At 40.3% G+C, this 20,411-nt stretch overlaps 1 protein-coding gene and 1 long non-coding RNA gene across 2 annotated transcripts; both read left to right on the plus strand.

The window, feature by feature from the left end:
* The first annotated feature begins 965 nt into the window (after positions 1 to 965).
* Positions 966 to 8,103, plus strand: LOC124284960. The gene is made up of 3 exons (XR_006900681.1): positions 966 to 1,043; positions 3,436 to 3,485; positions 7,314 to 8,103. It is a non-coding gene; the product is annotated as an uncharacterized LOC124284960 (long non-coding RNA).
* A 6,235-nt stretch (positions 8,104 to 14,338) lies between these two features.
* LOC124284959 (protein shisa-4-like) lies at positions 14,339 to 19,864 on the plus strand. Its single transcript, XM_046721089.1, has 4 exons — positions 14,339 to 14,412; positions 17,132 to 17,258; positions 17,995 to 18,137; positions 19,599 to 19,864. The coding sequence occupies exons 1-4, from the start codon at positions 14,355 to 14,357 to the stop codon at positions 19,862 to 19,864; spliced, it is 594 nt and encodes a 197-aa protein (XP_046577045.1). The 5' UTR covers positions 14,339 to 14,354.
* Positions 19,865 to 20,411: the final 547 nt, after the last annotated feature.

A 20,411-nucleotide genomic window follows, 5' to 3' on the forward strand; every position in this document is an offset into this window, starting at 1 on the left:
AAATGCATTTTGTGCAATTTACCCCAAAACCCAAAAAGAACTACATGGGTTTTGTAAATTATTTTGTGCATTAACAAAGGTAACAGGAACATTTGATAAATGATCCTAACCAATTATTTTTAGATGATTGATCAGTTGTAATGGACCAATGATCAATTTTAACCAATTCCCAACACTACTAATTATGCATTGAAATGGGAACAATAATTGTCATAAGTCTTAACTCACCATCCCTAATATCAGGGAAGAGTAGGAGATAAATAACAAATAATATATATGGGATCTGAAATATGATATGTAATCTATAAAGGTCATGTCACAGATGTAAAGGCATCTTACTGATGCTTGATATGAAGGAAATTATTGTTGGTGTAAGTTGGAACATATCAACGTTAGGGCAGAGCCACAAACACAGAACAGATGTATTGGACTTGCAGGCTCCCACTCAGTGGTCAGGCAATAAAGGCTCAGCTTTTTTGTGAACAGTTGGTACCACCACAAACTGGTAGTAATTCATGAACACTGTATGCCATAGTCACAATCAGACAATTGACCCCACTTTTGTTAGGATTATAGAGATATTTTGCTAGTTTCATTTGCACATGCATGGCTGAAGATGTATTTGTTATTTTTCCATTGAGTGAATCAATGTATTTGACAGTTCACATCTTTCTGTCATGACTTTATAACAGGTATGCTCCTTTTGGCAATGTTATATACTGTAGTTAGACTTTTTCTGTTTTGATGTTACATTTTAACCTCAATTGTCAAATAAGGCATTTTTAAGTTAAATCTCAACATCTGTGTCTATTTTGTGCATCCCTTCATGGTTACTCAGAAAACATCAACACATGGATGCAGTTATTATTTATATTATGGCATTAAAACAAATGTTTGTGTGTATAAATAACTTCATATGTTTACAGGTTGTTCACCATACCATCCCATGTTGGGCTTGCCCCAGTCAGATCAACAGTTTGTTGAGGAAAAGCTTGGAATTCAGTTGATGCCTATTCTTGCTGTGAAGAGGAGCAATCTGAACTGTATGCAGGGGGCACTGTTGAGATTTTTAGATTTTAGCATTTAATTAGGCAAGTGGGCACATCTGTTATCCCATGTCATACAACAGTGCTGTATCTATATAGGTGAAAATAGATCCCCAGGAAAAATCCCTATGTTGGAGTCAGGTGACCAGGCGGTAGTCAGTCTTGGTGACCTAGTTTATAGTACAGCTGGAGTAGTCTGGGATGTTAATTATAATGCAGAGGCAATTAAAAGAAAGGTACAGCATCATACAAACATTAAAGGACTGATGAATGCTACATTATTATGATTATTATTATTATGAATGTATGACTTCAGTCTTTGCTGTCAAATGCAAAACTCAGTCACTGAAAAGTACCAGGGTACCATTTCTAATTCATGGCATTACAAGATATTGAAAGCTTTAAAGAGTAGGAATTGAGTGAAAGATTTAGGTGTAGTCATTATTATGTAACTTGTGCTCATATGCTTTAGGATTAATGGTATGTTCTCTTATGTTTACACTTCTGGTGATTTTATGCACCATTGAAAGGAAAAGGATGTAGATTTCTGTGCCCTCTTGTTACTGTTTTCACAAAAGCTATGATTTAAAATCAGTTTGACAAAGTGTATTCATATTGTATCTTAACATTCCCATGTTTTTATGTATTTTTTATTTGTTCCTATAGTCAAAAGGTATGCAGTAACAACAAACACAGAAAGGTGTAAAGATGTAATTATAATTTGTTGCTGAATATTGGCATGAGTGAATTCCATTTAAGACTTAAGACTGAATTTATCAATTTCATTGTTTCCCTTGAAAATAAAAGTTTTGAGCGGAAAATATCTCTTTTGATGCCATTTTATATTTAATGAATTTTGGAATTGATTTTTTAAATTTACATAAATTGATATGTTTTTGCAGAGATAATGATTTGATTTAGTAATACATCATTATGTAATGTACCAAACCAAATCAAATATTTGTAATGTTTATTTTTCATGGTAAATAGTTATTAATTGATTTGAGATCATTCCAGAATTTTATGGTTTAACAACAGTCCTAATAAGCACAACAATTGCTCTCAGAAACATCATTGCAAACTAGCGGTAGACAAATCATTGTCAGTCAGGTTCATTTTGAATAATTATATTTTAGTATAAATAACTATTTGCAGAAATGTGTATTGAAAATTCACAATCATTGAATATCATTTCCCATTTTAGTACAAATCTCAAGTTTGTCATTTTTAGAAATACACTTGTCATTAAGTAATCTTGAACCCTTTGAGGGTTTTAATATATATTTTATAACTTATCCTATCTCACGGTATGCACCATCTCTCTCTTCTACTGACCATGTGTGGAAGCGTGCTGTCAGCTAAGTTGAGTCAAATCTAACTGGCCTCTGACCAGCCCTGACCTCTGCCTTCACCCTGACACTCTCTATCTCATCTCTCTCTCTCTCTCATCTCTCTCATCTCTCTCTCTCTCATCTCTCTCTCATCTCATCTCTCTCTCTATCATCTCTCTATCTCATCTCTCTCTCCATCTCATCTCTCTCTCTCTCTATCATCTCTCTCTCATCTCATCTTTCTCTCTATCATCTCTCTCTCTCTCTCTCTCTCTCTCTCTCACACACACACACACACACAAATTCTAATTTCTAATAACAAAAATTGCTTTTCGACTGATTTTTATGTCACTGGATGAACATTAGTTGATGGTAACTTAGTGGTAAATAAAATCATCACTTTTTAAACAAGTTCATGGTCAGCACAGGTATGGATGGTATTTAGTTCCTAAATGCAAGAGGTAATTCGTTTAGAGTGTGTGATGAAGCATTTGTTGATATTTAGCAATTTCTAGGAGCCAACAAAGAAACAGTACATTTTAACCATTTACAATGATCCACTCTTATATGAACCCATGAAGATCACGGGTTAGAATTGATCTTCAGTAACCCATGCTTGTCGTAAGAGGCGACTAACAGGATCTGGTGGTCAGGTTTGCTGACTTGGTTGACACGTTATCTTATCCCAATTGGGTAGATCGATGCTCATGCTGTTGATCACTGGGTTGTCTTGTACAGACTCGATTATTCAGAGACCGCTGCCATATAGCTGGAATAGTGCTGAGTGTGGCTTAAAACTTAACTCACCTACTCAGTCTTATATGTACCCTGAAATGAAAACATTGCTGATGCCTGGATTTGTACCAAAGTAGGTAAAATATCATATTTTTTCACATGTATTGTCCTAACAGACTCATTGCCAGATGCAAAAGAAGGAGAAACCCATGACAAAAAGGTTATTACAATTTGAGACACTTTTTAAAATATTATAATGGTAAGCATTGCTTTATGCTAAAGGAACATGTTTGCACTTGGTGATAAATAATTTTACTTTTCAGGAAGGGAGAACAGACTCCAAACAAGAGTAGATGTGATGACACCAAGAAAGGTATTAGCTGATGGGTATAGTATATGGTACTAATAAACTCAAGATGAATCATAATTTGGTATGCAAATGCTAAGATGAGGGATACTAGAAGGTACAAACTGTAAAAGAACTGGAGCTATAGGCCTCATTTTGTGATCTTGAGTTTGAACAAGAAGGGCAGCTAACTGCATATCTATTGCACTGTCTCAAAACCACCAAAATGAGATCAGTTTTGAAACATTTTTTAAAAGAAACATGAATGTTTTGTTTTGTAACAGTGTAATGATGCAACATGTTACATCTTGGTGCAGAATAGAAAAAAGTGGATATGTAATGTCTGTTTAAGGGAACGTGTGTGTGTGTGTGTGTGTGTGTATTTATTTATTTATGTGTGTGTGTGTGTATTTATTTATTTATTTATTTATTTATGTGTGTGTGTGTGTGTATTTATTTATTTTTTTATTTATTTATTTCTTTATTTTAATTATTTCTTTCTTTCTTTCTTTTCTTTCTTTCTTTCTTCTCTCTTATTTATGTATGTATGTATGTATGTATGTATGTATGTATGTATGTATGTATGTATGTATGTATGTATGTATGTATGTATGTATGTATGTATGTATGTATGTATGTATGTATGTATGTATTTATTTATTTATTTATTTATTTATTTATTTATTTATTTATTTATACCCCTGTGCATTCATTAGGCACCACCCTATTTTGAAAATAAGATGTGATGCTTCAGAAAAGTTAGGGTATAGCCATCAATTTAATCAACCTGTAGTTACAAAACCTTTATCCACTGACAGTTTACAGATACCATAACCTTTTCTCTATTCTTTATGAAAGAATATGTTGATTAAAATGTGATTGGACTGAAATTTTACCCAAAATAATTATTCATCTCCTGCTCAAACTACACAATTGAATTACATTTTGACTAAGAATAACAATTCTGTTATATACCAAGATGACATTTACACATCAAGTAAGCTTTAATTACGAATAATCAGGAAGAACCGAGATGTCAAAGATTCAGACATTTTTCCAACAATTCAGATTGCTAATTGACAAAACTGAAAAAGGCCACATTAATAAGATTTTGGAATAAATGTTTTATGATTTTGAGTTTATTGTAATGAATAAACACTTCCCCTTGCCAGATACTGATAATTACAGCTAAAATCTGTTTGTTTTGTTTGTAAAGCAACTTTTAATGCATTTTAAAATTTGCCTTTTTTGGTTTGACTGTAACTTTTCCTAAATCTTAGTTTACAAACTTTCATCCATTCACAATAAATAACGAATGTATAGGCCACACAACAATCAATTATTACTTTCACTTTTCAAAACACCTGTTTTTAATATGGGCATTTATCCTAATCAAAATTCAATGATGTTTTCGTTTTGGAAATGTTAAATGCTTGCTCTATCAAATCATAAAGGTTATTTTTTGGAAAGAGTTGAGAATTTTATTTCAGACAAAATTAATTTGTAGAAATAGAGGGTGGGTTGGTTGGTGGGTTGGTTGATGCACAGAGGGTGGGTTGGTTGGTTGGTTGGTTGGTGGGTTGGTTGATGCACAGAGGGTGGGTTGGTGGGTTGGTTGGTGGGTTGGTTGGTTGATGCACAGAGGGTGGGTGGGTGGGTTGGTTGGTTGGTGCACAGAGGGTGGGTGGGTTGGTTGGTGGGTGGGTTGATGCACAGAGGGTGGGGTTGGTTGGTGGGTTGGTTGGTTGATGCACAGAGGGTGGGTTGGTTGGTGGGTTGGTTGGTTGATGCACAGAGGGGGTTGGTGGGTTGGTGGGTTGGTTGGTTGATGCACAGAGGGTGGGTTGGTTGGTGGGTTGGTTGGTTGATGCACAGAGAGGGTGGGTTGGTGGGTTGGTTGGTGGGTTGGTTGGTTGATGCACAGAGGGTTGGTTGGTTGGTTGGTGGGTTGGTTGGTTGATGCACAGAGGGTGGGTTGGTTGGTGGGTTGATTGGTTGATGCACAGAGGGTTGGTTGGTGGGTGGGTGGATGGTTGGTTGGTGGGTGGTCGGGTTGGTTGGTTGGTTGGTTGATGCACAGAGGGTGGGTTGGTTGGTTGGTTGGCTGGCTGATGCACAGAGAGTGGGTTGGTGGGTTGGTTGGTGGGTTGGTTGATGCACAGAGGGTTGGTTGGTTGATGCACAGAGGGTGGGTGGGTGGGTTGGTTGGTTGATGCACAGAGGGTGGGTTGGTGGGTTGGCGGGTGGGTGGGTGGTTGGTTGGTTGGTTGGTGCACAGAGGGTGGGTGGGTTGGTTGGTGGGTTGGTTGATGCACAGAGGGTGGGTTGGTGGGTTGGTTGGTTTATGCACAGAGGGTGGGTTGGTTGGTTGATGCACAGAGGGTGGGTTGGTTGGTGGGTGGGTTGGTTGATGCACAGAGGGTTGGTTGGTGGGTGGGTGGATGGTTGGTTGGTGGGTGGTCGGGTTGGTTGGTGGGTGGGTTGATGCACAGAGGGTTGGTTGGTTGATGCACAGAGGGTGGGTGGGTTGGTTGGTTGATGCACAGAGGGTGGGTTGGTGGGTTGGCGGGTGGGTGGGTGGTTGGTTGGTTGGTGCACAGAGGGTGGGTGGGTTGGTTGGTGGGTTGGTTGATGCACAGAGGGTGGGTTGTCGGGTTGGTTGGTTTATGCACAGAGGGTGGGTTGGTGGGTTGGTTGGTGGGTTGGTTGGTTGATGCACAGAGGGTTGGTGGGTTGGTTGGTTGATGCACAGAGGATGGGTTGGTTGGTGGGTTGGTTGGTTGATGCACAGAGGGTGGGTGGGTGAGTTGGTTGGTGGGTTGGTTTGTTGGTTGGTTGATGCACAAAGGGTGGGGTGGCTTGGTTGGTTGGTGGGTTGGTTGGTTTATGCACAGAGGGTGGGTTGGTGGGTTGGTTGGTGGGTTGGTTGGTTGATGCACAGAGGGTTGGTTGGTGGGTTGGTTGGTTGATGCACAGAGGGTGGGTTGGTTGGTGGGTTGGTTGGTTGATGCACAGAGGGTGGGTTGGTGGGTGGGTGGTTGGTTGGTGGGTGGTCGGGTTGGTTGGTTGGTTGGTTGGTTGGTTGATGCACAGAGGGTGGGTTGGTTGGTGGGTTGGTTGATGCACAGAGGGTTGGTTGGTTTATGCACAGAGGGTGGGTGGGTGGGTTGGTTGGTTGATGCACAGAGGGTGGGTTGGCGGGTGGGTGGGTGGGTGGTTGGTTGGTTTGTTGGTGGGTTGGTGGGTTGGTTGGTTGGTTATGATTTTAAGGGGAGAGGGTCACCCGTTTTCTTCTGGGAGGTAGGGTAAGTCGTTAATTTTGTACACATGTACCAGAGGGGGTAGCCATTTTGTACATAATTATATTTAAATTATAAATATACAAATTAATGTGAAGAGGCGAGGGAGGGGTAATTGTATTTGTACATGGGAGGGGTCACTTCCTTTGTACATAAATTTTAAGTTACTCAGATTGTACATGCTTCTCCATAAAATCATCAAACTCCTCTCCCCCTCCCCTTGTGATTTTGTTGGACTAAGTTTGTACTGCCAAAGAAAATTAGGTTGCTAATGCTATTATTATCTCATTGAAACTGACTGTTGCTATTTTTAACAAGCATAAAATATTAACTGAGTTAATGTATCTCGGTTGATGTATAACACAGTTTCCCAAATATGACCAAATATTGTGATGCAGGTACATGATATACATTTATGGTAGTTCACCTTGTCCAAGCATTTGTTCACAATGGTACAAAATTTTATCAAAACGTCACACTTATAAAATAAAAAAGGTTGTTGTCCATAAAAGTTGTTCAATATAAATAAAAACACTTCTATCTTTTTGTACTTTAGAGCAGCCACATATTACCTCGAGAGGTTAACCAGAATGCAAATCAACAGAATATGATGCTGACCAAGTACCAGGAAGAGGTGTCCCCATCACTGTAGATGACAAGTGATGACAGTTATCTTGATGGACTACAGGAATGATTCAAGTGCATTCATTGTGCAGTTTACTGATTTGTATGATGTATTTTGATAATTGTTTTGGCATTCTGATGTCAGCTGAGTAACACCTCCATAATGGAAACAAATTAAGGAACTTCTGTTTTGAAGCAGTAAAATAGTCTCAGCAATAATTTTTATTTATTTTGCCAGCAGAACAGAAGTTTCCATTAATTTTCCCACACAAACATTTTGTGCTTTTCTGTTCCCCATTTGTGCTTATTGTCCTGCTGAACAATTAGACCACCTTTTCAGTGACATTTTTTTTTACACTGCATGACAATGTGATTTAGAAGTATGATTTGATATAGTTTGATGGTTTGATATTAGTATATGTGGCATGTAGTAAACAATGGAATAGTAAAGTTATGCCATATTTCTTGTATTTCATGATACTGGCTGTTATATTACTTTTGTGATAGTTAGTATTTAATTAAGGCTTTACATACTGGCAACTAAGTCTCTGCATGTCTGCCATGGAAGGCATGTAAAACTGTTGCCCTTTGCCCAGAACGAAGAAAGTTTTATATGTGTAATTCATGATATGTGAATAATGTCTTACATGTGATGTTACATCTAACTATTTAATGTGTATGCTGTTAGTCTTAGAAAAAAAAATTACCCCATCTTGAAATATTCAGCTTTGTCAGTTTTGTTGCTCCAGATTTTGCCATATTTTGTTTCTGGAGGACATTTTGTTAAATGTAGTTACATTATCATGGGTTCATACCAAATCATTTGATAAAGGTAATAATTTATAAACAAGATGTGCAGCCCAGTGAAACAGTGTTGTTTCCATAATGACTACAACACAAAGATTAATGAGATTATTCTTCATTAGTCGGGGAATTGTTTTGGTAAAATGTTCATGTCCCAAGACAACACAGGTTCTAAGAAGGAATTCACACATGCATAATTAAACATGACATGTGCCTTCTTCTTTCAAATGGATACCCTGTTCTTTGAAGGTTTTGGTCATGATCATTAAAGTTGATGTCAGTGTTCATGTAGCTGTAAAACATGTTTCACTTATTATTACTCATATATGATGCAAGGTATTCCTTATTTTCATGTCTGGTTATAATTACTGCCATGTTTAATGTTAGTGCTATGTCAACATTCAAGGTGACATTTGAGGTGATTGTGAGTGAGTATGGTTTTACACCACTTTTAGCAATATTCCAGCAATATCACGACGAGGGGACACCAGAAATGGGCTGTACCCATGTGGGAATCAAAACAGGGTCTTCTGGGTGATGAGCGAACATTTGAACCACTAGCTATAGGCTAAACCACCACACACCCCACCCTCCCCAGAGATGATTGTGAAATGTGACTGTAATACTTGTATTTATATCATAGACTTGGTTATTGTTGGATTTTAATCAGTTGTATGGTTTTAAATTATTCTTGTAACACTTGAAAATACTTTAAGGAATGGGGTGTAGGGAATGCTTCTGTTTATGAAAATATTTTCAAATAGCTACCTTGGTTTGTTTACTAGTTTATATTTTCACAAATATGATGGGTGTAATGTTCAATGCCATATACATGTAACCTCCACGTATTTACACATTTCACGTTGGTGAGCCAATGGCATTACTTCAATTGTTTGTAAGAGTCTTTTCAACAGACATAAAGATATGTGTGTGAACCAACTTAATGAGTTCGGTACTACATATAATTACATTTCATAAAAATTCTTCTAGCCTGTCCCATTTCAAGACAGGCTGCTCTGTATTTTAGTAATAAAACATCTTTAACAAAACTCATTTCTTTTTGTCATTTTATGGGAAATCTGACAATGGTCAGTTTTATCTGGTCAGCTGATGCTCTACAACATTTCTGAATACACAAACAACTAACACCATGCAGGATTTGATGGATGTCCATACTTGGACAGAAAATGTCCACTGTGACATGTTCACCTTGCACATGCTTGTCTATGTTCAGCTGCATAAACTTATGTGACGCCTCAGGCATTGGTTTGACTCCCTACCCCAATGCAAATATATAAAGTTGATGCCCTTGATTGGGATGTGACTGGTATGATACTGATAGAGGCATCATAACCAACTATCTCTCATTTCACACTATTTCAAAGATGTCCCAAATGTTTAAACTTCTGATATCTTAAAAGTCACATAACACATTTGCATCTTTTACCTTTAGTAAACTGTGCTAAAGGTGTCCTGTATACATTGCTTCTCATGCATACTGTATAAGCACACCTATATTTCAAGTTTAGACCAGACCAATTCTATTTCTTGTTTTACGTATCCTCCAGTTGTATTTTTTTCCAGAATACGAAAAGAAATAAAAGTGAATTTTCCCCGCTCAAAAATAAAATCCTAATGTTTTTATTGGTCAAAATGTAAACTTACAAGAAATTCTTCTGAGGGACAAAAATATGTAAAACAAGAAATACATTGGTCTGGCCTTATTGATAAAGAACATGGCACATAACCCAAGAATTGATTACCAAACACCAAATTCAGTTCCAACAGGGAAGACCTGCAGACAACCCACCACCCTGCTAAAAGACTGAGTATGGGTTTACACCACTTTTAGCAATATTCCAATATTATGGCGGAAGACACCAGAAATGGACTTGAAACATTGTACCGATTTCGGGGAATCGAACCGGGCCTTCGGCATGATGAGAGAACACTTTAACCACTAGGCTACCCCACCCCACCTAAAGAGTAGAATTCACACTCTCCCAGAGAGAGAGAGAGAGAGAGAGTGTCATCAATTTTGTATACATGTACATGCACTTTGTGTGTTTTCATGAAGGAAGAGGGGTGGGGTGGGACTGTTATTCACATTGTACGTGCTTCTCCATAAAATCATCATCACTCGATCCCAGCCCAGCTATACGTTATGAACGGTCCCTTGCAAATTTTCGATCGAACTTTTAACAAACATTTGAATATTGCTATATTTTCTTTAATATTTATAAATGGTAACTATGGAAGGAAATGGTGTTTTTTGTTATGTTGTAGGGAAAATGCACTCTCATTACACGCTATTCAACTTTACACGACTCAGCAGAAGTAAAGACACTTCCGTGTTCAAGAGAAGTAGTGCGTACGAAACACGTTTGACGTGGGCACATAAGCTCCGCCCACTCATGTTTATTTATGATTTCTGTGCACTTAAGACCATTGTGCGTTTAAAGGGCACAACAGTGGTCTGTCGTCAATTTTGTACATATACATATTTACAAATTACGCTTAAAAATATTGAACGGTCCCTTATTTATTCCAATGAAGAGCAATTGTATTTTTCGGCAACAGTTAGTAAAACTTGGCAAAGTAGCTACCAAGCCTTTTTAGCGAAGTTAACACAATTTACCAGCAGTCCCTCTTTCCATAGCCATGCTCCAAGTGAATGTAGAGGCGGTGGGGTAGCATAGTGGTTAAAGCGTTCGCTCGTCTCGCCGAAAACCCCAGTTCGATTCCCCACATGGGCACAATGTGTGAAGCCTTCTCCTGGTGTCCCCCACCGTGATATTGCTAAGAGCGGCGTAAAACCCAACTCACTCACTCCAAATATATGAATGTTGTGTTCATGAAAGCCACACGGAGTAGGATGGGGTCACACATGCCATTATGTAGGACACTTATGACGTGCCCTTTCCTTAGATAGATTAAATTGATACACACGAGTAAATGAGCTCTTAAACCTCATTAAAACGTAATGCTGATCACAAACCAAAGTACCCAGAATAGATTGTTAGCACCCATATTTACAACACTATTCAACTAGTCACTACCTGGCGGTGTTTGAAATACTTCTATTTTGTACCTCATAACATATTGATTAAAATAATTTTAAGTTTTTTTTTTTTTACAGTACAGGCTAAATTGTTTGTGGACAGGCCCAGGGAGTGGGATATTTTAGGGGACGCTTCATTCATTTTACATATCTTACGATCGCAATGAATCATTGTCTGTTTTGCATCGTATTCATTTTTATATTTTTGTAGAAAATTTTGATACGATTATATGTCTATGCAAGGAACGATAAGCATGGTTTTCAATAACTGGATTGTCTGGTCTTGACTGTTGTTAGTTTTAGACCGCTTTCAGATATTGCAATAAACACACACAAATGGAAACATAAAATTGAGTGAGTATGGTTTTACGCCGCTTTCAGCAATATTCCAGCAGTATTACGGCGGGGGACACCAGAAATGGGCTTCACATACATTGTACTAATGTGGGAAATCGAACCCGGGTCTTCGGCGTGACGAGCGAACGCTTTAACCACTAGGCTACCCTCAAATGAAGAAATAAAAAGCAGTTTGGAGAATAGCCATCCCCCGTTTCAGTGATAAGTCTTCCAGCTATAAAGACTGGCTAACTGACTGACTGAATAAGGTTTAGTTAGGCCGCTTCAAGCAATATTCCAGCAACATCACGGCGCTGAACACCAGAGATGGGTTTCACATCCATACAGGGAATCGAACCCGCAAGCCAAGTTAAAGCTACCAAACCGCACTGTATGTAGTAATGTTCACTGCAAAATAGTGGTCGGATGAATGCAGACATTACATTGACGTCACTATTAGTGGTGCACTTCAATGCCAAAATAAAGGTCCAAGTCATTTGGCGGTGGGTAGTCCAGTGGTGAACGCGTTCGCTTATCACGCCGAAGACCCGGATCCGATATGGATGCAATAAATGAAAATTATTTAACAGCGGTGGTGTGGCTGAAATCTTTCTAAATGAGGCAAAAACCCTCTCTCACTCGCTATTAGTTTCTGAGTATCTGTTTTGTTAAAAAAAACACACCACGAAAAACAATTCGAGACATTGGTGATGAGATAAATGGCGCGGACAACTTTCTGTCCAAGTAATGAAATAATCCTACCCCAATCCAACGAGTTGTATAATAACGTCATGTGCGTGTGCGTGTGCGCGTGTGCTGTTATTGTATCTCATACTTATGCAACAGTTAGAAGTTCAAAACCGCGTGTCGTATATTAAGCGGCACAGACTCCCTTGAAATTTGATAGCTCAATCAAACTACCCCTGGAATCACGATCTCATTATATTCATGTCGTTTGAGCTGCCTGTACATTGTGCATTAAAGTATGCATAGCCCGTTAAGGTGGATCAAATGAGAAGTTAATTTGTCAGTAAACTAGCAGTTATCGCATTATCGCTTATTGTGTTTGCCATGGGCCACCCTGTCTCCTTATTCGGCGCCATTCTCCAGGGACGGGTGGTTAAAGCTTTCGCTCGTCTCGCCGTTGGCCCGGGTTCGATTCCCCACATGGGATGGGAACGTACAGTGTGTGAAACCCATTTCTGGTGTCCCCCCGCCGTGATATTGCTTGAATATTGCTAAAAGCGGCGTAAAAGCCACTTACTCACTCTCCATAAGGAGTTCTTTAAGCGTGCCAGAATCCTATTGTCAAGGGTTCGAATCCCATATTTGCCCTTATTATGTGACTTGGTATGTCAGCACCATACCCGTGCTTGTGAGTTTCACCAAATTGAGCGAGTGGGTTACGTTTTACGCCGCTTTAGCAATATTCCAGCATTATCACAGCGGGGGACACAAGAAATGGGCTTCACACATTGTACCCATGTGGGGAATCGAACCCGGGTCTTCGGCGTGACGAGCGAACGCTTTAACCACTAGGCTATCCCACCGCCCCTTCACCAAAGTGGCAAACGGTAAGACCTGTATTACTTCGGGTTTCCTCCCACGTACAATGACACGCCGTGATATATTCTTGAACGCGAGGTTGACATTTCCCATAACCCTAGTGTGTCTCACAGTCCCCGAATCACATCATTTTCCGTTGCGCCCAGCCATTTCTGTAATGCTAAAGCCCTTAACGAAGAAAGTCTAGATTTCCTCTGGTTCTGAATTTCCCTTCTCGCTGTGGCTACTTTTCAATTTAAAAGGAAATGTTTGTTTCTGTCAAAATTATATATATTCAGAGACTATGCTTTAGTCTACACTACCTCCACAATCTGAAATGAATCACAGATCACAGATCTTAGATAGCCCATCTCACAGGGGTTCGAATCACTGTTTGGACAATAATTTTAAAAATAAAATTTCAAATTTGAACGAAATCGGTGAAGAAATGGATTTTTTAGAAAATTCTCCATCTACACTTATTACAAATTTAAAATATAAGTTACTCATAACATATAAAAACAGTGTACGGTTTTTATTTCTAAAAATTATTGTCCATAAAGTGATTCAAAGCCCTGTGGCCCATCTACGTTTCCTTTGCAAGCTGTTGCGCTAAGTTTCTTTTAGTTTTTTGAGTGAGTGGTTATTGTTTTACGCTGTGATTTTGCTGGAATATTGCTAAAACAGCAATTTTGCAGCGGGAAATCCCAGAAATGACCTTTATTGTGGGGAATCGAACCAGGGCATTTCGCGTTGCGAGCGATCGCTTTAACCACTAGACTACCCTGACTACCCCAGAACCAATACTACTACTTCTTTTTCGTAATCAGTTCTTTTGTTGTGGTCTTATATCCAATAATTAACCCAATTACATACTGCTGAAGTATGTGGCAACATTTCCAAGCGGAATGATCCAATAGGCCGCTTAATTAACCGATGCGTGAACAGGATTAACAGGTCATATGGATTTGGGTACATTAATCCTTTTGTCATTGCAATACAGTAATCACCCCGGGTGTACCCTTATGTCGGCAACCATACCATGTTACAGTGTTTGTGTGTTCCCAGGGCGTTCAGGCTAAAACGTCATCGCCAGGAACGTCAGTCCCCTGAACGATCTGAGCTGGTATGTTGTGACCCAGGGTCTGTTCAAGACGAGATTCCAGCTACTCACTCACTGTGTGCTACTTGGTGGGTGCTACTTGGTGGAATCTACAGTGCAGCGTTATGGCGATCTCCAGTCTGTGTTGTGGTCTTATAACGCTGTGGATGTTAGGTTTCCTTGGTAAGTACTGCCCAGCTGACAGGGTTAGTTACCGAAATGATTTTGTGGGTGAGAGCTAGGCCCTTATTCTCGAAACGTTCGTAGCCCTAAGAATTCTTAACTTTGATCGTAGCCAATGTGTTAAGAATGTGGTTAGGAAGTTCGTAGGGCTACACACGTTTCGAGAATAGCTAGCCTGGAATAATATGTTCCGGTTTTATGAATTACAAAGATCGTGGGGGCGATGGGCTAGCTTAATGGTTAAAGCGATCGCTCGTCACGCCGAAGACCCGTGTTCCATTCCCCACATGGGTACAATGTGTGACGCCCATTTCTGGTGTCCCCCGCCGTGATATTGCTGGAATGTTATTAAAGGCGGCGTAAAAGTAGATTCACTCACGCCTGAATTACAAGAACGCTGCTGAGTCGTGATTAGTTACTGTTACCTCGTCTACATTGATGGCATCGACGGCATTGTGTTTAACCATGTGCTTAAGATGTACATTAACACAACATTGACGGAACCATTGACTGCGTTTATAGTGTCTCCCAGTACACTACCGGACAAAATCATGTACACACCTTGCCTGATGATAGCAAATACTTAGCAGGAATGGCTTTCCGATGGTGATGCATTTCATACGGAGTATGTAAACTGATGTACAAAAGAAAGTACACACCTGGTGTTTTGGGATTATTTGAAAAGTGTTGTGATTTTGACTGGCAACTTCGCAATTGGGCACGATATCTGTGATGTTTTGGCAACATATTAGGAAAGTCTGTGACTTATATATCATTGTAAAAACTCTTTTCAAAACATTTACGTCGCTTTTTGGAAAGTAATCCAAAAGCACCGGGTGTGTACTTTCTTTTGTACGTCAGTTTATGTTTATAATATCAAGTTTGCATTGTCTCAGCCAAGTAATGTTTCAATAACGTTTGTAATTGTTTCGGTCAAATCCAGTTTTCTTGTGTGTGCTCCCCTTTGCTCTGAAGCTTTTGTATAGATACAGTCTCAGACCCCCATCAGTATATACATAATACCTATAGATGGATAAAAGGTAAAAGGGACGCGCGATGATCTTGAATAATCCCTGCTTGTCGTAAGAGGCGACAAAAGGGATCGGGTGGTCAGACTCGCTGACTTGGTTGACACATGTCATCGTATCCTAATTGATCGATGCTCATGCTGTTGATCACTGGATTGTTTGGTCCAACTGGAATATTGCTGAGTGCAACAAACTAACTAATATAAATCCCAAATACAAACAATCTGTGTATCGATGACGCTGACTTTAACAACTGACTATCCATTAACGTTCGGTGGCTAGAATAAATATAGTATGACCAGAAATTATTGAGAATTTTAGGAATATGTTTAATTGGATTTCTAGTATAAACAACCTTGACCAGCTATCAAGTGCTTGGTTTCATTCAAGAGAGACAACTCCGTTAATCCTTTTCATTAGTTTGTGAAGAGTTATCCCCTTTGTTTACTTGCTAGCAGACGACATTTTCAGTGATCCCTCAGTATGGATGATTTAGAGAAGAGGAAGTTGATTTTGGAGTATTATAACAAGGACATCAGATCAGCTAAAGTGATTTCAAGTAGAACAGGCATCCCTTTGTCCAGTGTGTATCGTGTTTTGAAAATATTGCAAATGGATATGGCATTGAGCACCAGGGAGGCGCAGGTAGGCCCAGAAAATTGACTGTCGGTGACAGGAGGCGGCTTGGTATTCTTGTTTCTAAAAACAAACGAAGGAGTTTAGAAAACTTAAGGCTGGATATGATTGATAGAGGAACTGTGGCTGTCTGTAAGGAGACAATTAGAACTGAACTGCATGCAATGGGTTGGCAGAAAAGTCGAGGAATTCAATCACCGATCATGAAACCTGAACAAAAGGAGCGAAGATTGAACTGGTGCTTACAGCATAGAAATTTTAACTGATTTTCTCAGATGAAAGTTCTGTGTGGCTGTTTCCTAATACACTGAATTTCTGGACCAAACAAACTGAAAAACCTTTGTATCAGCGCCCAAAGTACAGTCCGAAATTTAACGTGTTGGGTGGCATATCTGTGTTAGGGGCAACGCCCCTCTGTGTATTTGAAGGGAATATGAACAGTGAGCGGTACACAGATATTCTCGAGGGACATTTACTTCCATCTGTTCACGTGTTCTATGGAAATATTGCTGAAATGAAAGAAGAGGTGGTCCGATATTGGGACAGCATGGACCACGACTTTCTAACTTCTTTGATCAGTAGTATGCCCCGCCGCATTGAAGCCTGCATTGCTGCCCATGGTGACTTGACAAAATACTAACTGTTCACCTGTCTTTGAATCTGGAGTTATGTTCTGCTCATATTCACATTTAATACGCGAGTTATGAGTGAAAAGAAATACAATCTTTAAATTCTCAATAATTTCTGGTTGTACTGTACATGTATGTTTTATATATGATTCTTTAGAAAAATGCCGGATATCCATGATTGGTCCTTTACCACTACGGTAAAACAGAAATAATGAGTGAGTTTGGTTACGCCGCTTTTAGCAATATTCCAGCAATATCACGGCGGGGACACCACAAATGGGCTTCATACATTATGCCCATGTGGGGAATCGAACCCGGGTCTTCGGCTTGACGAGCTAACGTTTTAACCACTAGGCTACCCCATCGCCCCTAAAACAGAAATAAGTTGGATTGGTTTAACCGAATGCCATAACTCAAACATTTCAGTTCCAGATGTTTGTGCCGCTACCCGATGCAACTACTACAGCTCCTACGGCTACTACACCTACCGCTACTGCACCTACGGTTGTTGCGGGAGTAGCTACGCCTACGTGTGCTGCTCCAGTGCCACGAGGTAAGTAGAGACTCTTTACAGGAGTGAGTGAGTGAGTATGGTTTTACCCCGATTATAGCATTATTCCAGCAATATATGGGCTTCACACATGGTTCCCATGTGGTGAATCGAACCCGGGTCATCAGCGTTACGAGCGGACGCTTTAACCATTGGGCCACTCCACCGCCCCCGCTTTACAAGAAAGAAAACATTATCCTTATTGACGCCTTTGACGCCTAGTATAATATGTAAATGTAATCTCTCCCTGATGATAAAGTTGAAATACGTAGGAGTGAAATACTATGTACTCGTCCACAGGCACTGAGGGTTTATTGCCCGAAGTTCTGTATCCTGATAAGTGAGCGAGTGGTTTAGCTGAGTGAGTGGTCAAGTGAGAGAGTTTAGTTTTACGCCACACTCAGCAATATTCCAGCTATATGGCGGCGGTCTGTAAATGACTGAGTCTGGACCAGACAAGCCAGTGATCAACAGCATGAGCATCGACCTACGCAATCAGGATACAGTGACATGTGTCCACCGAGTCAGCGAGTCTGACCACCCGATCCCGTTAGTCGGCTCTTATACGACAAGCATGGGTTACTGAAGATCAATTCTAACCCGGATCTTCACGGGTTTGGAGAAAGTGAGTGAGTGAGTAAATATGTGAATGAGTGATCTACGGATAGAAACGGAAGATAGGCAGCAGAAGGATATGCATGGTTTAATTAAGATATTATATTTTGATTTGTAATTTCAGTTTCGTGTTGTCTGGTGGTGCCATCACAGGCATTGTGATGGGAGCTCTTACTGTAGCTGTTGTCATCTTCATTATCTTGATCATCTTGAAGAAAAAGAAATACTGGAGAGGCAGGAGTGTTGTCCGCCACAGTAACATCGTAGGTGAGTGTCACCGTCTCCGTCAGGGATATTCCGCGAGTCATGCATCACCAATGGCCAAAGATTAACGTCAGTCACGCCCACCGTCAGGCATGAACCTCTGCCGTGTATTACTCCGAAAACGCATTATCCACAGGCATGCATTGCTCCAAACCACGCATTGTCCACAGGCCTACATTACTCCGAACTACGCATTATCCACAGGCATACATTACTCCATACCACGAATTATCCACATGCATGCATTACTCCGAACCATGCATTACTCACAGGCATACATTATTCTGAACTACGCATTACGCACAGGAATACATTTCTCAATACCACGCATTACCCACAGGCATACATTACTCCATACCATGCATTATCAACAGGCATACATTACTCGATACCACGCATTATCCACAGGCATACATTACCCCATACCATGCATTATCCACAGGCATACATTACTCTATACCACGCATTATCCACAGGCATACATTACTCCATACCACGCAATCATCATATTATCCACAGGCATGCATTGCTCCGAACCATGCATTACCCACAGGCATACATTACTCCAAACTACGCATTATCCACAGGCATGCATTGCTCCAAACCACGCATTATCCACATGCATGCATTACTCTGAACCATGCATTTGTCACAGGCCTACATTATTCTGAACTACGCATTACGCACAGGAATACATTACTCCATACCACGCATGACCCATAGGCATACATTACTCATACCACGCATTATCCATAGGTATGCATTACTCCGAACCATGCATTACTCACAGACATACATTACTCCGAACTTCGCATTACCCACAGGCATGTATTGTTCCGACCTGCGGATTATCCACAGGCATGCGTTACTCCTAACTACGCATTACCCACAGTCATACATTACTCTAAACTTCGCATTACCCGCAGGCATGTATTGCTCCGACCTGCGGATTATCCACAGGCATGCATTACTCCGAACTACGCATTACCCACAGGCATGCATTACTCCGAACTAGGCATTACCCCCTGTCATACACTACTTCGTGTGTTCACTACTACACATTATCTTCCTTCATACATTATTCCTAATTATGAGTTATCCTAATTATACATTATTCCTAGATTGAATCCCAGATTTGCACCGATTTCATTCCAGTTCCAAAGTGGTTAAATCAAATATCCGCATCAGGGCCTAGATTTTCGAAGAATTAACATTAACATTAACTTACGACTATCTTGTTGCTAAGAGTGCTTCGAAAATCTAGGCCCTGGTCGTGATACAACTGAAAGTCAGTTCATAATACCATCTCTAACTGCATGACTTCAGAATTCGTTCTCTAATCCGGATTACTATATATTACCTAAACACACTTGACACGTAATCAAAAGACACAGAACAATGGTGTAGATCAACGTAGAGTCAGATGATCACATTACCTGTAACGGTTAACCCTTTCTGTTTCAGTGAGCAGCTCCTCCACAGCTACAAAGCCTGTCAGTACCGTCCAGGTGGGACCGTCCGCCCCACACAATCCCTACCCTGCATACCCACCCCCAGCATACCCACCCCGGCATACCCTCCACCACAACAGCCCCCATCCAACAACCAAGCATACCCTCCACCCCAACAGCCCCTACACACCCAACAGCAACCCAAGCATACCCCCACCCCAGCAGCCCTACACACCCAACAACCCAGCTTACCCACCCCCACCCCTGCCTACAACATAACGACGACATCCCATGTTTATTAATAATGCTGCTGTTGTCAGCCAGTGTGAAATGATATATATGGTGTTTTGGCAACCCGTACAGAATATTTGTGACTTGTAAATCACAATCAAAACACATTTCAAAAATTTACTTTCAATTGGGGAGATGAACCTCAATGCACAAGGAGTGTACCTCCTTCTGTACTTCAGCATTATATTTAGACAGACCGCTGGAAAATTATTCTGGAGCAACTTTCCCACTGTACATAATAAATTCACCCACTGTTATCTCGAAACGCCAGCTTCCCCGAACCCATCAAAACCATACTTCGATTCTCCCGAAGGACGCTATCCGAGCAGTCACGATGTTTTCCGAGCAGTTTCGATGATATCAGAGCAGTCACGATGTTTTCCGAGCAGTCACGATGTTATCCGAGCAGTCACGATGTTTCCGTATAGCCAGACATACAGGCACCATCTGTGGGGAAACTCAACATCTGTCAAATTCCGTACGCCTTATTCTTTAACCCAAATCTTTTATTTCAATATATTTTCTTATCGTTTGC

This window comes from Haliotis rubra, unplaced genomic scaffold (genome assembly GCF_003918875.1).
Source record: "Haliotis rubra isolate DU_JTF1 unplaced genomic scaffold, ASM391887v1 Scf349, whole genome shotgun sequence".
Classification (NCBI taxonomy): Eukaryota; Metazoa; Mollusca; class Gastropoda; order Lepetellida; family Haliotidae; genus Haliotis; species Haliotis rubra.